The 21,308-nt window shown below is 37.1% G+C and overlaps 1 protein-coding gene across 4 annotated transcripts in view; it reads right to left on the reverse strand.

Annotated features, from left to right (window-relative positions):
* The window catches only part of LOC115215177 (adhesive plaque matrix protein 2), a 68,908-nt gene extending 49,025 nt beyond the window's left edge, over positions 1 to 19,883 (reverse strand). For all 4 annotated transcript variants that reach the window (XM_029784360.2, XM_029784359.2, XM_036505412.1 and 1 more), the window contains exons 1-2: positions 19,645 to 19,883; positions 821 to 1,420 (exon numbers count right to left, since the gene is read on the reverse strand). In XM_029784360.2, coding sequence (XP_029640220.1) covers positions 821 to 1,373 — 553 coding nt within the window. In that variant the 5' untranslated portion in view covers positions 1,374 to 1,420; positions 19,645 to 19,883. The remainder of the gene's footprint in view (positions 1 to 820; positions 1,421 to 19,644) is intronic.
* Between the last annotated feature and the right edge of the window lie 1,425 nt (positions 19,884 to 21,308).

Raw genomic sequence — 21,308 nt, forward strand, 5'->3', positions numbered from 1 at the left:
TGAATATATCTCTGACCCGTGTACTTTTCATATAACATGTACTTTTCATATCACAAGTACGTGTACTTTTCATATAACACTCAGCGTGACTCAGTATGACGTTTACAATTACGTCTACAATTCATCCGACCAGTTTCCTGATATATCCATCTCACCATTTCACATAAAAACTTTGTGCCGACTCGGGGCTTTTGTCCCTTAGATTACACGCCTTGCAGTGTTATTGAATACGAGCCTCATGATTGCAAACGAGATTCTTAATCTGTCAGCCGTACTGCATCTACTCACACACAGGAAAAGATATGCGTATCTGTATGCATATCTATTTCTTTACCACCCACAAGGGGACAAACACAGAGGGGACAAACAAGGACAGACAAAAGGATTAAGTCGATTACATCGACCCCAGTGGGCAACTGGTACTTAATTTATCGACCCCGAAAGGATGAAAGGCAAAGTCGACCTCGGCGGAATTTGAACTCACAACGTAACGACAGACGAAATACCGCTAAGCATTTCGCCCGGCGCGCTAACGTTTCTGTCAGCTCGCCGCCTGTATGCATATCCGTGTGAGTGTGCGTGTGCGTGTGTGCGTGTGTGGGTGCATGTGTGTGTATGTAGTATATGCACATAATCTTCCCTGCAGACGTTGACCACAACTATACAAACAAAACAGCAATCTGTTAATCTGACCGATATTAAACGGCAATTGAAACACGTAGGCATTACTTCTTCCTCCCGTCTATACATATCATAAAGTACAATTCAATATAAACTGTAATAAGATGTAATGATAATATTTTAAAAGACTTTCACTGACCTTCTTCGGTGCAATTTGAATCTGGCTTATAATGGCCCTCACAGGCACATATTTCCTCTCCACGGTGTAGGAAACATTCTCCATGTAAACAGTTGCGGGTACAACCTATATTACACGTCTCTCCAATCCAACCATCATCACATTGACATTTAGACCTCACATTATTGATTTTCTTACAAGAACCATGAACGCAAACCATTGCGTCGCACATTTCATGATTACATTTTTTTCCTGTATAGCCAGACTCACACTTGCATTCCATATTGCAACTTTCTGTATCAAATGTGCAGTTGCCGTGATTATGGCATGTGTCTGGCGTGCATTCATTTGTACAACGTTTGGGTGATTTTCTATGTTGACAATGTTTTCCATCGACCTCCGGCGGACAGATGCATGCTGCTTTGCATTCACTATTTGGTTTACAGGTTCCTCCATTCTTGCATGGGTCATGAAACGAGCACACATTATAGGTACATATTGCCGTTTCATTAACAGGGAAACATGCAATAAAAGACAAAGAAAATATTAACAACTTTGCGGTTGACATTTCCATCTTGAATTTTGGTTTTGAATATTTCTGCAAGACTGAGATTGAGAAATCTGAAAGAAGGAAAATATATATATATATATTATATTAAATTAGAGATAAAACCACTATTAGGCAAATCATACAATGAAAAACTCAAGCCAATACATAAGATTAAGGTACTGGAATATCCTTCAATGATGAATTCCAAAATAGCGGTTCTATTTTACCTGTAAATTCCATAATTTACGAAGTTGAGATATTACACTCAATATACGTAATTTATCAATATATTAATTAATAATAAAATATTAGGGAATAAATCCAAACTTACAGGGAAGAATCCAATTTTATAGTAAAATATTATATATATATAATATATATATATATATATATATTATATATATATATATTATATATATATATAGTTAATCCAAACATGAAAACACTAAGAGAACGTGGAACAAGTATACTGTTAATGGACACTCAGGAAAAAAAGAAATAAGGAGGATTTAACGTCTCGAGCGGAGCTCTTCGTCAGAAAGATAGAAAAAGGAAAGATCCAAGGAAGGGGAGACGGAGGAAAAAAATCGCCAACGAATATATATATATAATATATATATATATATATATATATATATGTATATACACATACATACATAGATAAATTATTATTATTATGGCTGCCCCCTCGTTATCAAGTATGGCCATTGCAGGAAGCTTAACTGTTACTGGTGCTGTGATCGAATGTGACTTTTTAGCCCAGCTAAAGATCTACAATGTCTTGTACAGAATTGGCAACTAAAACCTTTAACGGTAATAGCCGGCTGTAGTTGTAACTGGGCTTCATGTACCTTTGCATGTCGTTTAAGCCCTCCTGCCGAATTACACTCTCTTCCACATGCCCAACAGATATGATTAGTATGGTGTGTTACACCACCACCAATGGCCAGGTTATCACTCATCTGTCTCGTTTTATGACTACGAAGATGACTCTTGAGTCCAGCTTTACGTAGATACATATATACATACATACATACACACACACATACACACACACACACACACACCACACACACACACACACACACATATATATATATATATATATTGTATCCCAGCATGGTCGTAGTCTAATGAATGAAACGAGCAAAATAAAAATGTTCACATTAAGGTGGTAAGTTGGCAGAAGCGTTTGCATGCCGGACGAGATGCTTAGCGGTATTTCGTCCGTCTTGACGTTCTGAGTTTAAATTCCACCGAGGTTGACTTTGCCTTTCACCTTTTGGGATCGATAAAATAAGCACCTGTTGAGCACCGGGCTCAATGTAATCGCTGGTTTTGTGCCCAAATTTGAAACCAATATATGTTAATATTGCAAAAGTAACAGTAGTAGTGGTATGTACCCATACCACTACTCTGTAGCAGGACGTCACCGCATGAGGATTCCCTACGTAGATGACGCCTTTGCACCTCTCAAGCGACAACTCTCCAATGCATGGGTCTATTTGGGTACTAGAGAGGGTTTTACGAGGCCGGAGTGCAAATCCAACCTCAACCGCTTTTAGCTGTCTCTTACAAGCAGAGCAAGTGTTGGGATTATTCTTTTGCATGCCAATCCTATGAAGCACTAGAGCAACGTGAAATGAAGTATTTTACTTAAGAACACAACTTGCTACCGGGACCGCTGCCCGAAACCACGACCTTGTGATCGTGACTGCAACACTCTAACCACTAGGTCCTTAGCCTTCAATACATTGCCAAAGGCTGAGAAGTAAATCAAGCAGGAAGAATATGGGCTTCTATTGGTAAGGAAAACAAGCGACAATATAATCCAAGTACTTGTATTTTATTGCCATTTGAGTATGCATAAATGCTTTTCTACTCTAGGCACAAGGCCCGAAGTTTTCGGATAGGGACAAGTCGATTAGATCGACCCCAGTACGCAACTAGTACTTAATTTATCGACACCGAAGGGTGAAAAGCAAACTCGACCTCGGTAGAATTTGAGCTCAGAACATAAAGACAGACGAAATAAGCATTTCGCCCGGCGTGCTAACGTTTCTGCCAGCTCGACAACTTATGAGTATGGATAAATTGATAGATGAAGAGAGATACTTAACGTCGCAAAGTTAAGAGGACAATGAGTTTAGCTCACGTCAAGGGTTTGTAACTGAAACTGAGAATATAACTAATTTCTGTAACTTTGTATTCTTAACTGGCACGTATTTCCGTTCTATTCTTATATTAAAATAGGATTGCCAAAATTTACTTTAAACAATTAACACAAATGTTTAGTTTCAATTATATATATATATATATATATATATATATATTATATAATAATATATATATATTTATTTATTTTATAGAAGGAGCTTCTACAGGACTAGAACTGTTTCATTCAAAAGAAATCATCAGGAAGCTCTGATGATTTCTTTTGAATGAAAACGGTTCTAGTCCTGTAGAAGCTCCTTCTATAAAATAAAATAAATTAATTTACTCTGCTATGTATTGAGTACCTTATTTACTGTGGTTAACCCCGACTCAACCCGGGACGTACATATATATATATATATATATATACATTATATAAAAGGGCTTAGTAAAATAAATTACTTTGCCGCATACTGAACTCATTAGAAATAGCAGCTAAAAAACTTTTTTAAGGCTATTTCTAATACTTAAAGAAAATCTCTCTCATATATAGTGTTTGCATAATTTAACTCACAAAAGTTTGGGGGTAATGACATCGAAAAATCAAATGCTAAGGTTATTCGAGAACGTACGTTTCAAGATTAGTCAAAACAACATTTCTATCATCGGCTCGGAAATTCCTTGGTTTGGATTTGGAACACTGAAAATAAGAACATACCCTCTCGAAGATCTGCTCCCAACTAACAGTGTCAACAAATTCAAAATAAGCAAGCGAAGAATCTCTGTTCTCCCCTTTCCACCAGCGTGGGTTAAAATCATCAAACTCTATGCTTATTTCGGTAAAGTCCGAAGCATTAATCAGAGGGAGATTAATTATAATTTCAACAATTGAGGGCAAAATTAATTAATTATTAATCAATTTCACCAGTGTTCAGTATGCAAGGGACCATTCAAGGCTAATTCAAATTATTACATTATATAAAAGGGCTTAGTAAAATAAATTACTTTGCCGCATACTGAACTCATTAGAAATAGCAGCTAAAAAACTTTTTTAAGGCTATTTCTAATACTTAAAAAATCTCTCTCATATATAGTGTTTGCATAATTTAACTCACAAAAGTTTGGGGGTAATGACATCGAAAAATCAAATGCTAAGGTTATTCGAGAACGTACGTTTCAAGATTAGTCAAAACAACATTTCTATCATCGGCTCGGAAATTCCTTGGTTTGGATTTGGAAACACTGAAAATAAGAACATACCCTCTCGAAGATCTGCTCCCAACTAACAGTGTCAACAAATTCAAAATAAGCAAGCGAAGAATCTCTGTTCTCCCCTTTCCACCAGCGTGGGTTAAAATCATCAAACTCTATGCTTATTTCGGTAAAGTCCGAAGCATTAATCAGAGGAGATTAATTATAATTTCAACAATTGAGGGCAAAATTAATTAATTATTAATCAATTTCACCAAGTGTTCAGTATGCAAGGGACCATTCAAGGCTAATTCAAATTATTACATTATATAAAAGGGCTTAGTAAAATAAATTACTTTGCCGCATACTGAACTCATTAGAAATAGCAGCTAAAAAACTTTTTTAAGGCTATTTCTAATACTTAAGAAAATCTCTCTCATATATAGTGTTTGCATAATTTAACTCACAAAAGTTTGGGGGTAATGACATCGAAAAATCAAATGCTAAGGTTATTCGAGAACGTACGTTTCAAGATTAGTCAAAACAACATTTCTATCATCGGCTCGAAATTCCTTGGTTTGGATTTGAAACACTGAAAATAAGAACATACCCTCTCGAAGATCTGCTCCCAACTAACAGTGTCAACAATTCAAAATAAGCAAGCGAAGAATCTCTGTTCTCCCCCTTCCACCAGCGTGGGTTAAAATCATCAACTCTATGCTTATTTCGGTAAAGTCCGAAGCATTAATCAGAGGAGATTAATTATAATTTCAACAATTGAGGGCAAAATTAATTAATTATTAATCAATTTCACCAAGTGTTCAGTATGCAAAGGGACCATTCAAGGCTAATTCAAATTATTACATTATATAAAAGGGCTTAGTAAAATAAATTACTTTGCCGCATACTGAACTCATTAGAAATAGCAGCTAAAAAACTTTTTTAAGGCTATTTCTAATACTTAAAGAAAATCTCTCTCATATATAGTGTTTGCATAATTTAACTCACAAAAGTTTGGGGGTAATGACATCGAAAAATCAAATGCTAAGGTTGAAAGGGGAGAACAGAGATTCTTCGCTTGCTTATTTTGAATTTGTTGACACTGTTAGTTGGGAGCAGATCTTCGAGAGGGTATGTTCTTATTTTCAGTGTTTCCAAATCCAAACCAAGGAATTTCCGAGCCGATGATAGAAATGTTGTTTTGACTAATCTTGAAACGTACGTTCTCGAATAACCTTAGCATTTGATTTTTCGATGTCATTACCCCCAAACTTTTGTGAGTTAAATTATGCAAACACTATATATGAGAGAGATTTTCTTTAAGTATTAGAAATAGCCTTAAAAAAGTTTTTTAGCTGCTATTTCTAATGAGTTCAGTATGCGGCAAAGTAATTTATTTTACTAAGCCCTTTTATATAATGTAATAATTTGAATTAGCCTTGAATGGTCCCTTTGCATACTGAACACTTGGTGAAATTGATTAATAATTAATTAATTTTGCCCTCAATTGTTGAAATTATAATTAATCTCCCTCTGATTAATGCTTCGGACTTTACCGAAATAAGCATAGAGTTTGATGATTTTAACCCACGCTGGTGGAAAGGGGAGAACAGATTCTTCGCTTGCTTATTTTGAATTTGTTGACACTGTTAGTTGGGAGCAGATCTTCGAGAGGGTATGTTCTTATTTTCAGTGTTTCCAAATCCAAACCAAGGAATTTCCGAGCCGATGATAGAAATGTTGTTTTGACTAATCTTGAAACGTACGTTCTCGAATAACCTTAGCATTTGATTTTTCGATGTCATTACCCCCAAACTTTTGTGAGTTAAATTATGCAAACACTATATATGAGAGAGATTTCCTTAAGTATTAGAAATAGCCTTAAAAAAGTTTTTTAGCTGCTATTTCTAATGAGTTCAGTATGCGGCAAAGTAATTTATTTTACTAAGCCCTTTTATATAATGTAATAATTTGAATTAGCCTTGAATGGTCCCTTTGCATACTGAACACTTGGTGAAATTGATTAATAATTAATTAATTTTGCCCTCAATTGTTGAAATTATAATTAATCTCCCTCTGATTAATGCTTCGGACTTTACCGAAATAAGCATAGAGTTTGATGATTTTAACCCACGCTGGTGGAAAGGGGAGAACAGAGATTCTTCGCTTGCTTATTTTGAATTTGTTGACACTGTTAGTTGGGAGCAGATCTTCGAGAGGGTATGTTCTTATTTTCAGTGTTTCCAAATCCAAACCAAGGAATTTCCGAGCCGATGATAGAAATGTTGTTTTGACTAATCTTGAAACGTACGTTCTCGAATAACCTTAGCATTTGATTTTTCGATGTCATTACCCCCAAACTTTTGTGAGTTAAATTGCAAACACTATATATGAGAGAGATTTTCTTTAAGTATTAGAAATAGCCTTAAAAAAGTTTTTAGCTGCTATTTCTAATGATTTCAGTATGCGGCAAAGTAATTTATTTTACTAAGCCCTTTTATATAATGTAATAATTTGAATTAGCCTTGAATGGTCCCTTTGCATACTGAACACTTGGTGAAATTGATTAATAATTAATTAATTTTGCCCTCAATTGTTGAAATTATAATTAATCTCCCTCTGATTAATGCTTCGGACTTTACCGAATAAGCATAGAGTTGATGATTTTAACCCACGCTGGTGGAAAGGGGAGAACAGAGATTCTTCGCTTGCTTATTTTGAATTTGTTGACACTGTTAGTTGGGAGCAGATCTTCGAGAGGGTATGTTCTTATTTTCAGTGTTTCAAATCCAAACCAAGAATTTCCGAGCCGATGATAGAAATGTTGTTTTGACTAATCTTGAAACGTACGTTCTCGAATAACCTTAGCATTTGATTTTTCGATGTCATTACCCCCAAACTTTTGTGAGTTAAATTATGCAAACACTATATATGAGAGAGATTTTCTTTAAGTATTAGAAATAGCCTTAAAAAAGTTTTTTAGCTGCTATTTCTAATGAGTTCAGTATGCGGCAAAGTAATTTATTTTACTAAGCCCTTTTATATAATGTAATAATTTGAATTAGCCTTGAATGGTCCCTTTGCATACTGAACACTTGGTGAAATTGATTAATAATTAATTAATTTTGCCCTCAATTGTTGAAATTATAATTAATCTCCCTCTGATTAATGCTTCGGACTTTACCGAAATAAGCATAGAGTTTGATGATTTTAACCCACGCTGGTGGAAAGGGGAGAACAGAGATTCTTCGCTTGCTTATTTTGAATTTGTTGACACTGTTAGTTGGGAGCAGATCTTCGAGAGGGTATGTTCTTATTTTCAGTGTTTCCAAATCCAAACCAAGGAATTTCCGAGCCGATGATAGAAATGTTGTTTTGACTAATCTTGAAACGTACGTTCTCGAATAACCTTAGCATTTGATTTTTCGATGTCATTACCCCCAAACTTTTGTGAGTTAAATTATGCAAACACTATATATGAGAGAGATTTTCTTTAAGTATTAGAAATAGCCTTAAAAAAGTTTTTTAGCTGCTATTTCTAATGAGTTCAGTATGCGGCAAAGTAATTTATTTTACTAAGCCCTTTTATATAATGTAATATTTGAATTAGCCTTGAATGGTCCCTTTGCATACTGAACACTTGGTGAAATTGATTAATAATTAATTAATTTTGCCCTCAATTGTTGAAATTATAATTAATCTCCCTCTGATTAATGCTTCGGACTTTACCGAAATAAGCATAGAGTTTGATGATTTTAACCCACGCTGGTGGAAAGGGGAGAACAGAGATTCTTCGCTTGCTTATTTTGAATTTGTTGACACTGTTAGTTGGGAGCAGATCTTCGAGAGGGTATGTTCTTATTTTCAGTGTTTCCAAATCCAAACCAAGGAATTTCCGAGCCGATGATAGAAATGTTGTTTTGACTAATCTTGAAACGTACGTTCTCGAATAACCTTAGCATTTGATTTTTCGATGTCATTACCCCCAAACTTTTGTGAGTTAAATTATGCAAACACTATATATGAGAGAGATTTTCTTTAAGTATTAGAAATAGCCTTAAAAAAGTTTTTTAGCTGCTATTTCTAATGAGTTCAGTATGCGGCAAAGTAATTTATTTTACTAAGCCCTTTTATATAATGTAATATTTGAATTAGCCTTGAATGGTCCCTTTGCATACTGAACACTTGGTGAAATTGATTAATAATTAATTAATTTTGCCCTCAATTGTTGAAATTATATATATATATATGTATATATATATATATACTTTGATACTTTGATAGGTTTCGGCCATTATTGGCCCAGGCCATGTCTAACTTAATAGCACCACCTATATATATATATATACTTTATTCAAAAGCAGCAGAAAATTCAACAAAACCTGTTACTCTGAGTTTCACGTTCCCGTTCGTCGGACAGTTTTTTTGCTAGCAAAACTGTCCGACGAACGCGAACGTGAAACTCAGAGTAACAGGTTTTGTTGAATTTTCTGCTGCTTTTAAATAAAGCATATTACTCTACCACTGGTATTTGAGTACTCTTTTTTCCACCTTGTTTCACATTTATGTGTTTACTCCGGTATATATATATATATATATATATATATATATATATATATATATTATATATAATATATATATATATTAATAATAATATTAGGGAATAAATCCAAATTTACAGGGAAAAATCAGATTTAGGATTAAATCGATTTATAGTAAAATATTATAAAATATTATTCGAGACAAAACCACTATTTTGCAAAACAAACAAGGAAAGACTTAATCAATACATAAATTTTAATAAATTGACTATTTATTAAATTTTTGTATTGATTAAGTCTTTCCTTGTTTTTTGCAAAATGGTTTTGTCTCGAATAATATTTTATATATATATATATATATAATATATATATATATATATATATATATATATATATATATATATATATATATACATATGCATATATATATATACATATATATACACATACACACACATATATATATACACAATATATATATATACATATATATATATATGCATATATATATACGTATATATATGTATATATATATATATACGTGTATATATATATATATATATATATATATATATATATATATATATATATATATATATAATATATATAATATATATATTATATATATATATATATATATAACACACATATATATATTATATATGAACTTTAGGTTAGCTAAAATATGTTTGGAACATATTTCAATTTCTAAAGACAGATTCACTATAGTTACCATATAGGAAAATTTCTCGCTTGTGGTAAAATCGAAAACTTTTTTTCTCCACGGTAGCTGCAGTCAATCTTTATTTAGTTGAAATATGTCACAATATATTTTAACTAACCTAAAGTTTGTTTATTTTACATCACTGTTTTGCGCTGTTTCAAATATCTAGTCTTTTCATTCTATGAATGTGTAACGATACTCCAGACTAGAATTAATAAGGGAAGTTAGTTTTTTAAAGCCCCCACTGAACAGGCTATAAAAAAAAAACACGATTCTCCTTTTCCTTAGAATCCACTATTGTACAATGTCTACTTGGGGTCGTTCTGAAAAAAAAAATATGTAGCAGCAATCATTTATTTTATTTACTTTATCTTCCTTTCTCTACATTTTTCTTCTTTTATTTTGTTACTTGTTTTAGTCATTTTGACTGCGGCCATGCTGGAGCACCGCCTTTTGTCGAGCAAATTGACCCCAGGACTTATTTTTTGTCAGCCTAGTATTTATTCTATCGGTCACTTTTGCTAAACCGCTAAATTACGGGGACTTAAACACACCAACATCAGTTGTCAAGCGTTGTTGTGAGGACAAACATAGACACACAAACATATACACATGCATATATATATATATGTATACATTTACGACGGCTTCTTTCAGTTTCCATCTACCAAATCCTCTCAATAGGTTTTGTTCGGCCCGTGGCTATAGCAGAAGACACTTGTCCAAGGTGCCACGCAGTAGAACAGAACCCGAGACCAAGTGGTTGGTAAGCAAGCTACTTACCACACAGCGCCTATTAACAAAGAAGGGATATGTTTTAACATGTCCTATGGAAGGGAACTAACACTACTTGATAACATTATTCTTCGATAGAATAATATTCATACCTCTCTTTACGAGCTGTCATATGATATCTTCTATGAAGAAACGCTTTCATGTAACCTTTCTGGTTCAACTGTGGAGGCGCAATGGCCCAGTGGTTAGGGCAGCGGACTCGCGGTCGTAGGATCGCGGTTTCGATTCCCAGACCGGGCGTTGTGAATGTTTATTGAGCGAAAACACCTAAAGCTCCACGAGGCTCCGGCAGGGGATGGTGGTGATCCCTGGTGTACTCTTTCACCACAACTTTCTCTCATTCTTACTTCCTGTTTCTGTTGTACCAGTATTTCAAAGGGCCGGCCTTGTCACTCTCTGTGTCACGCTGAATATCCCCGAGAACTACGTTAAGGGTGCACGTGTCTGTGGAATGCTCAGCCACTTACACGTTAATTTCACGAGCAGGCTGTTCCGTTGATCGGATCAACCGGAACCCTCGTCGTCGTAACCGACGGAGTGCTTCCATCCATCCATATGATATCTTCTATGAAGAAACGCTTTCATGTAACCTTTCTGGTTCAACTGTCGCATAAGCTTGATACATGAATGCTATCAATCAATTTGTATCTTCTGAGTCACATTCCCACTCTGAAAACAAAGTATTTTTTTTATAACAAACGCCAGAATAAACATAATTCGCGATACAGTTTCGTATACTACGCACTTTGAAGATCTAATGTGAAACCGATAAAGTGTATTCCTATATTTTTAAAAATGAAGTGTACTAAAAAAATTATCCGATCTTAATATTAAAAAGCTCGCCATTTTGATTTAGCCTCCTTCAAAGTATCCACCTTAAGAGTCTAAACATTTCTGCTAGCGTTCCTGCCACTGCTGGAAATCACATTTTGAGATGATGTAGAACTGTACCATCGAGTTTTACTTCATGTCCTCTGTTGACCCAATCTTCTCCCTTATATATATATATATATATATATATATATATATATATACACACACATATCTATATATATACATATTCATATATATATAATTCATATATATATATATATATATATATATATATATATATATATATATATATATATATATATATATATATATATATATATTATATATATATATATATATATATTATATATATATATATTCATATATATATATATATTCATATATTATATATATATATATATGTGTGTGTGTATACATATATATATTCATATATATATATATATATATTATATAATATATAATATATATATATATATATATTATATATATATATATATATATATATATATTCATATATATATTCATATACGGGGGGCGTTCAATAAGTAATGCCCCTGACCCACTTCCCATAGCAGTAGAGCAACGAAACTTGGCACAGTTATTAGTCTTTTCCTACATAGGAACTACCTAGAGTTATGCATTTCTCCCATCATTTGATACAGCTCTGGAGACCGTTTTTGTAGAAGACCCCAGCTTGGTCCTCCAACCACGATGTGACTTCAGAAATCAAGGCTGCATCATTTGGGAAACGCTTTCCTTTCAAAATCAACTTCATGGCTGGGAAGAGGTGAAAATCAGAGAGTGCAAGGGGAGGAGTTCATAGCTGCACGCCTGTGCTTCTGATCTGGCGACACGCGAGTTGTGGACCGGAGCGTTGTCCTGCAGGAGGAGGATGCCTCTGCTGATCTTGCCCCGCCTCTTGATTTTGATAGCTTCTCTTAATTTCCTCAAAAGTGAAGCATAATAGGCTCCTGTAATTGTGGTACCCTTTGCCAGGAAATCTGTCATCATTACTCCGTCCTGGTCCCAGAAGACTGTGAGCATAACCTTGTCAGCGGAGGGCTGCACCCTTGCCTTCTTTGGAGGAGGTGAGTCACGGTGCTTTCACTGCACTGACTGGGCTTTGGTCTATGGATCATAGTGATGGACCCAGGTTTTATCCTGTGTGATCAGCCTTTTGAAAAATTTTGACTCATCTTCTTGGCACATCTCCAAATTCATCCTCGAGCACTCAACGCGTTCTTGCTTCTGGAAAGGTGTGAGCAACCTGGAAATCCATCTGGCAGACACCTTTTGCATATGCAAATGGTCATGAATGATAGTTTCCACAGACCCGGTACTAATCTTGATCTTATGGGCTATTTGGCGAATAGTTATGCGTTGACCTTCCAAAATGGCAGCCTCAAATTGACGGACAGACGTCTCATCAACGGCAGAAGGGGGCGACCAGATCTGGGAGCTGTTTCCACAGAGTTCCGACTATGTTTGAATTCACAATGCCAGCGTTTTACAAGTCATATGATGGGGCACCATCACCATAAGTTACTTTCATTTCATCAAAAGTCTCCCGTGGTGTGCGTCCTTTCAAATACAAAAACCAGATCGACACTCAACAGGCTCGACACTCAACAGGCTCCATTTCACACTTGACTCAGTTCAAACACCTGTAAATTAGAAACCACAATTAGGGAACAAAATCGAAGCGGCCAAAGAAGGCGAAGGAACCGGCGGTCGTTTCTGCACATGATCGTTCCTGTGCGGATTCTTCCTCATCTGCCTTTTCGGTTCCGGAGGTTCCCCAACCTAATTTGAGGAGCGTAGACTCAAACCCACCTGAAGACCGTTGTTCTCCCCAAAAGAAGAAACGTAGTCAAAACTCCAGAGGGGCAGATTTGGCTATGAAACCTGATCACGATAAAATCCGTTTGGATTCTCCCTCACCTGTCCTTCCCACTAATGCCATTGCTCAACCAATTCTGAACGATCTCGATGTGAGTTCATCTGGGGAGTGGCGCTCCCCCAAACCGAAGAAGAGGCAGTGCAGTTCCAAACCAGGCGGAAAATTATGACCACTAAACCCATTCCGATCGACCCCACAGGCCGACATAAGTCCGATGGCTATGAAACCACCCTTTCGAAATCCTCCAATGAAGAATCGAATACCACAGCTCATAGTAGAGAACATTTTGCCCACTCAAGATCAGCAATAATTTACGGTAAAGCTGAATCCACCCGTGATACAGGCATAAACCGCCTAAAAGATGACATTAATTTTGTTTCCATTTTGGTTGGAGAATTGTTCTCCGTGAACGAAAAGGTCAGTGTCCTTAAGGTCCCTCGGCTAGGAAGATTCCAAGCGAACCCAACCGCAGATACTAGACCACGCCCAATAAGGGTAATCTTTTCTTCTGATCGGGAGGCTTCAGTCTTTCTGAACAGAGCTCAGACGCATGCCTGGGAGGACCCCAATATGGGTTTTCGCGAGGAATACTCACTAAGAGAGAGAATTCGCCGGAGAAACCTGATATCCGAACTAAAGATGAGGAAACAAATGGGAGAGAAGTGTTTACGAATCCAAGATGGACAGATAATCAAGTCCTACCTCTGGTCCCATGCTGTAGTGCTGACAGGGAAAGTGATGTGAGGGCAAATCGAAGTGAAGTTGATACCCCCGTCAACGATGCTATCTCTGATACCCCTTATTCTGCTTGCTCCCCAACTCCCGCCCCTCAGACTTCACAGCTCAGCATCGTCTACACCAACTCGTGCTCCTTATTCCCAAAGTTCAGTGAACTATTTACACTGGCCATGCGTGACTCCCCTGATGTGATAGCTATCACCGAGACTTGGCTGACTCCAGCAGTAAAAGACTCAGAAATCCACCTGCAGGGCTACGTCCTTTTCAGATGTGACAGAGGAAAAAGGCGAGGTGGAGGTGTTGCTGTGTATGTTAAGTCTGAGCACAAACCGTCCAGCGGTATTCTACCCACTAATGCTCAGCCTACAACAAAATTCGATGCCGTCTATTGCAAGCTGAGCCTATCTGAGTTTTGCCTGCCCGTGTTGGCTGTCTACAAGGCCGCCTCTTGTGCGACCCCCAGGACGATGCTCATTTACCTCGAAGCGATAAGATTCGTTTCAGTTTCGCATGACTGTTTGGTACTAGGAGACTTCAACGCTCCCACGATCGATTGGCCCGCATCAATTTGTACAACATCTTCCCGGTTCAAAGCATATGTAATCTGTTTGACTGACCAGGCAGTTCCCGTTGGGCTCCCCAAGAGGAAGAAACACAAGCCCTGGGTGACGAAGAGGGTTAAACGAGAACGTCGACTCAGAGATATTGCTTGGGCTGAATTCAAAAATCTGGATTCGACTGCAGCTTTTGAGGTGTACAAAACTCAACGAGACCGAGCCGTGAAAATTGAAAAGAAAGAACGCTTCAGTTACGAATACAAAATCGCGGCAAATGCCAGTAGCAATGCAAAAACCTTCTTTGCCCATGTCCAGCGGAATTCCCGCTTGAACAACCAGATTGCAACGTTGGTAGACTCAAAAGGCGTATCGATTGAGGACCCTTATCAACAGAGTCAATTATTTGCCGAGGCTTTTTCAACTATTTTCAACCAAGATGATGGTCGTGAACCCCCTCCATTTGATAGATCGTTACCTCCAATGCTTCGATTGGTCCATCACGCGGGACGAAGTCAAACGTGTTATTCAAGGCCTCGATGTCAACAAGGTCACGGCCTGACGGCATACACCCACGGGTTATAAAAGCGTTGGCTCCGGTCATCTGCGAGCCCTTAACACGACTATTCAATATGTCATTGGCGAGGGTGTTATACCTGCAGACTGGAGAACAGCGATAATCTGCCCTATTTTCAAGAAAGGGAGCCGCGAAAACCCGCTTAACTACCGACCGGTTTCCCTTACAAGATGTTCGAAACCATCCTTAAGAAAGTATGATGCTCCACCTCCTAAACCAGCCTCTATCTCTGATTCCCACACACCGCTTCGCCGAAGAGATCATGCTTGACCACCTACTAGTAATGGAAGAATTGGGTGACGCGCATCCTCGATGATAGTGATGCTGTTGACATCGTTTTACTGGACTTTGCCAAAGCTTTTGACTCGGTAAACCACCGCCTATTGCTTGTCAAGCTTCAAGCATATAGTTTCCATCCGGATGGTTGGGTGCCTTCCTCTCAGATCGCTCCTTCCAGTCCAAGTTAATGGTTCGCGGTCCGACGTCTCCCGTGCGCGCAGTGGCGTGCCTCAAGGTTCAGTGCTTGTGCCCTTGTTGTTCTTAGTCTTCATAAATGACTTGCCCGACGACCTCACGCAACACACCCTTCTATTTGCCGACGATATCAAACTGGTCGCTCCTCGCGGTAATATAGAGGATCTTCGTCGATGCTTCCACCAAATTTGGAAGTGGTCTAACAATTGGGACCTGTGTCTGAACGTGTCAAAGTGCTGTCATCTGCCTGTCGGCTCTACTCCTGCAACTCAACTTGATTTCGAGCCGGGTCGTCTGCTGCTGGAGAGGACCGATCAGGTAAAGGACCTATGTATCTTGGTGGATTCCTCCTTTTCGCCTTCGGCCCAGTGCGTCCATGCTGCCAACAAAGCACGCGGAATTCTGTTCTTGATTCGACGGTCATTCGGAATGCTCACAGCAGCCATATTCCTACCACTCTATGTCACGCTGGTGAGACCCATATTGGAGTACGGGATTCAAGCCTCTTCTCCTTATCTCCTCAAAGACATACAGCATCTCGAAAGAGTCCAGAAGCTGGCTACCCGCATGGTTCATGGTCTCAAAATTTGTCCTACGAAGAAAGGCTGAGGACGCTCGACCTTTATTCTCTTGAAAACGCCGCCCGTGGTGATCTCATTCTCGCCCACAACATCATAAGCGGAAAGTGTAACCTCTCGAAAGAGCTGTTCTTCACTCCTGCTCCAGAGCGTCGGCTGCGGGGTCATTCCGAAAAGCTCTACCTGCGACGATTTCATCTCAATCGAAGGAGAGGAGCTTTCTCTCCGTCCGGGTTGCGGATCCGTGGAACAGCTGCCAGACGAGATGGTGAAGATGCCGACGACCGCTTTGTTCAAAAGCCTCCCTTGACCTCAAGTGGCCTGACTCTTTACATGAACACCACTGTGTACTTAACTCCATGTTCCCCTACATGGCCTTGCTATTGCTTTTGAGCCAATTAACTAACTACTAACTAGCTCAGAGCTGTAATTCGCCACTTAATCTATAGAGGTATAAATAAGTGCACATGCAAAATTTCAGCTAGATCAAACAACTGCAAGTGGGTCAAGTGGGTCAGGGGCATTACTTATTGAACGCCCCTCGTATATATTATATATATATATATATATATATATATATATACAGAAAGAGAGAGAGAGAGAGCGAGAGAGAGAGAGAGAGAGATGATGATGATGAGGAGGAGGAGGAGGAGAAAACTCACTTCGGTCACGAAGACCTCGAGATTGCTTCTAGAAAGTTCTCCTCCGAGGCACGAGTCTGAGAAAGGTTGTTTGGGAAGACCTGCAGTGGACAATACATCTCCATGCGACCAATGTTGTCCAAGGGAAAGGCAAAGGCTAATGCAGCTTGGCACCGATGACGTCGCAACTCATTTCTACAGCTGAGAGAACTGGAGCAACCTGAAATAAAGTGTTTTGCTCAAGAACACAAGAGACGATCACGTCCGGGAATCGAACTCACAACCTCACGGTGTAAGTTAGAACCCGACGCTCTTACAACTGACCCATGGACCTTAGTTCGTGTGCGCGCACACATACACACACGAATAGAGACAGATCAACACACACACACACACACATATATATTTATATATACATGCATACAAACACACAGGTATATGTATACACACATACATGGTTTCAGATACTCGCACACATACACACACACACACACACACACACACACACACACACACACACACACACACACACACACACACACACAAGTATTAGTATTGGAACTAAGAGGAATATAAAAGTTTTAAACCATTTAATGTTGAGAAACGATGGTCATCAAACGTATCTTACGACAATTGGCAATACATTTTAGATCAGAATGTGTTTGTCAGGTTTTATGAAAAAATAATAGATAACTAATAGTAGAGGCGCAGGAGTGGCTGTGTGGTAAGTAGCTTGCTTACTAACCACACGGTTCCGGGTTCAATCCCACTGTGTGGCACCGTGGGCAAGTGCCTTCTACTTTAGCCGCGGGCCGACCAAAGCCTAGTGAGTAGATTTGGTAGACGGAAACTGAAAGGAGCCCATCGTATATATACATATATATATATATATGTATATGTATGCATATATATGTATATGTTTGTGCGTCTGTGTTTGTCCTCCAGCATTGCTTGACAACCGATGCTGGTGTGTTTTGTCCCCGTAGCTTAGCGGTTCGGCAAAAGTAACCGATAGAATAAATACTAGACCAAAGCCTAGTGAGTAGATTTGGTAGACGGAAAGTGAAAGGGGCCCATCGTATATATATATATATATATATATATATATATATATATATATATATATATATATAATTATGTATGCATATATATGTATATGTTTGTGCGTCTGTGTTTGTCCTCCAGCATTGCTTGACAACCGATGCTGGTGTGTTTATGTCCCCGTAGCTTAGCAGTTCGGCAAAAGTAATCGATAGAATAAATACTAGGCTTACAAAGAATAAGTTCTGGGGTCGATTTGCTCGACTAAATACTGTGCTCCAGCATGGCCGCAGTCAAATAACTGAGATGAATAAAAGAAAAAAAAAAACTTGGGGAAATGAATCTGGCGATGATATTAAGGCAGAATTTGTGTAAAATTAATGGAAGTTAAAATTATTTAGAGGTAGGAAAATTTCAGGTTGTGAAGTACGAACGTTTGTAATAAATACGATAATTTTACGACGCATATTCTTTTGAAATGAGCTGAAACATAGAAAATTGATAGGAAACATAAAATAGACTGTTAGAGAGCGAACAACAGTTTTCCTAAGACAGAAAGCGAGAAAGAGTGAGTGTAAAAGCTTTGTATATTTGACACTGATTGTCATGGCCTACCTACTCAAGTGTATCTCAAACCGAATTTGTTTCCTCATAACTTTCAGATGGTGTCGATTACTGTTATATCGGAATTTGTTGTTAAAACATTTCCAGAAGCGGGGTAGAGGATAATGTACATGAGTACTTCGAAGAAATTGTGATGCTTGTCAGAATGTAAACGTGCACCCACTACAGCATTTTTTTTTAAACACTAAATTTTGATATAATCTTTATCTACACCTTCTGAAAGGTATTCGTAGAAATTTTCATAAAAAATAACCATATTTCTGGAAATTATGAGTAGATGAATTAGTGGGGGTATACTTGTGTAGGTGATCTCTCAATACTAAGATGGAATCAGATTAAAAGCGTTCAGTGGTTGGAGAAGAATAGATAAGAAAAGCTATATAACAAAATAGATAAATACTGACATAACGAAGCGATTCATAAGTAAGCAGTAAGCTTATTTAAACGTTTACTGATGAAGAAAATATTTTCGAATGTCTCGTACAAAGTTCAATGAAAAGTTATTATGGTTATGTTTCAAAACCCGCTAATTTCCGCCCAAATTATAAACTTAAAGGATCACATTACTATTGATGTCGTTGGTTACCTCGCAACCTAAGTCAGGTATTTTTTTCGGGAGGTGGGTCACATGAGTCTTGGATCATCACCAGACGGCCCGCACTACTAAAATTGTTCAAGTTATTCGTTAGGCATGCTTTTCAGAAAGTTCCGTGCACTGCGGTTGGCCCGTAATTGGACTAAGATATAATTAAAAAAAAAAATAACCAACCAAATAAAATCCCCAAAACCGAAACAAACAAACAAACAAACCAAAAATGAGATTTTCTGATAAAGACTGTGATTAACAGTTATTGTTAAAGCTTAATTTGTAAACGAAATGGTGAAATATGAAAAACATCGTAATCAAAGTAAAAATATAATGGACGTACCAGTTAGGTTGACGATTCAGAATATGTTACAATAATGGAGAGTAAACATATTCGACAAACTACTTCTACTGCTAGTAATAGTAGTAGTATTAGTAATTATAGTAACAATAGCAGCAGCAGTAGGGTTAGTGCTTCAATAGTTGTAATCCCAAAGGAGCTAATTTAAATTACAGACGGATATAGTAGCGAAAATATGGTCAAAATTGACTTACACATACTTATGTGGGCGTCGTGTGACAATTGACAAGTACTAATATGTAAGTAATTATGTAAAATTCACAATACCAACAGAAAGAAGGAAATCGAGAGGAACAGACACAGGGAGAAAAACAGAGAACCGCGAAGCACTTAAGTAAAAGACGCTAAATAAATAAAAGCAATGCTTAAAAAAAAAAAGAAACTCAAAGAAACAGGAATTACTCATTAAATATCCAGAAAATAAAACAAAAACAAAAGTCTTTATTTTTTGTCCTTTATTTATTTCAGTCATTGGACTGCGGCTGTGCTGGGGCACCGCTTTGAAGGGTTTTATTCAAACGAATCGACCCCTGTACTTATTTTTTAAAGTTTGGTAAGTATTTTATCGGTCCATTATGCCGAGCTGGGAAGTTACGGCAACATAAACAGGCAACACAGGTTGTCAATCGATGAGGAGGAGCGCGCAGCACAAACCGCAAGACACACACATTAATATGTACTAACATGCATACATAATACATACATACATATATACATATATACATACATACATACATACATGCATACAAACACACATACAATATATATATATATATATATATATATATATATATATATTATATATATATATATATATATATACATACACATACATACCGCACCCCACACATGAAGAAAATGGAGTTTGTGAAGATAACAAGTGTGTATTACCAACAACAAATCGAACATTACCTCTTCCAGCTGTCTCAATTATTAAATTCATATTTCTGAGGGGAACAAAAAATATACCCTTAAATGTTTTATGTTTGTTTATGGATTCATTATAGCAGACTGAATGATACTATTTCTGGTTTGTACTTTTATGTGTTAAGGCGAAGAGTTTACAGGTTGGTTGGAGGTAAGATAGAGTAGGTAGATAGAATTATAGTGACAGAAGAATAAATTAAATAGAGATAGTCGGGGACTTTCAATATAAATAAGGTAGGACGTAAAGTACATTTATAAGTTGTAAATAAAGTATATACAGGGCACACGTATATATATATATATATATATTATATATATATATATATATATATATATATATAGTTAATCCAAACAAGAAAACACAAAAAAAAAACCCACAACAACGCGAGGACGTGGAACAAGTATAGTATTATTGGACGCTCAGGAAAGAAGGGAAGACGGAGGGTTTAACGTTTCGACCGAGCTCTTCGTCGGAAACATAGGAGAAGGAGAGATCCCGAGAAGGGAAGACAGAGGAAAAAAAATCGCCAACGGTACACACACACATATATATATATATATATATATATATATATATACATACATATATATATATATAATATATATATATAATATATATATATATATATATATATATATATATATATATATATATATATATATATAGATAGATAGATAGATAGATATACACAAATGCATATACTCACACATAAACATGC

Source organism: Octopus sinensis, linkage group LG8 (genome assembly GCF_006345805.1).
Source record: "Octopus sinensis linkage group LG8, ASM634580v1, whole genome shotgun sequence".
Taxonomy (NCBI): Eukaryota; Metazoa; Mollusca; class Cephalopoda; order Octopoda; family Octopodidae; genus Octopus; species Octopus sinensis.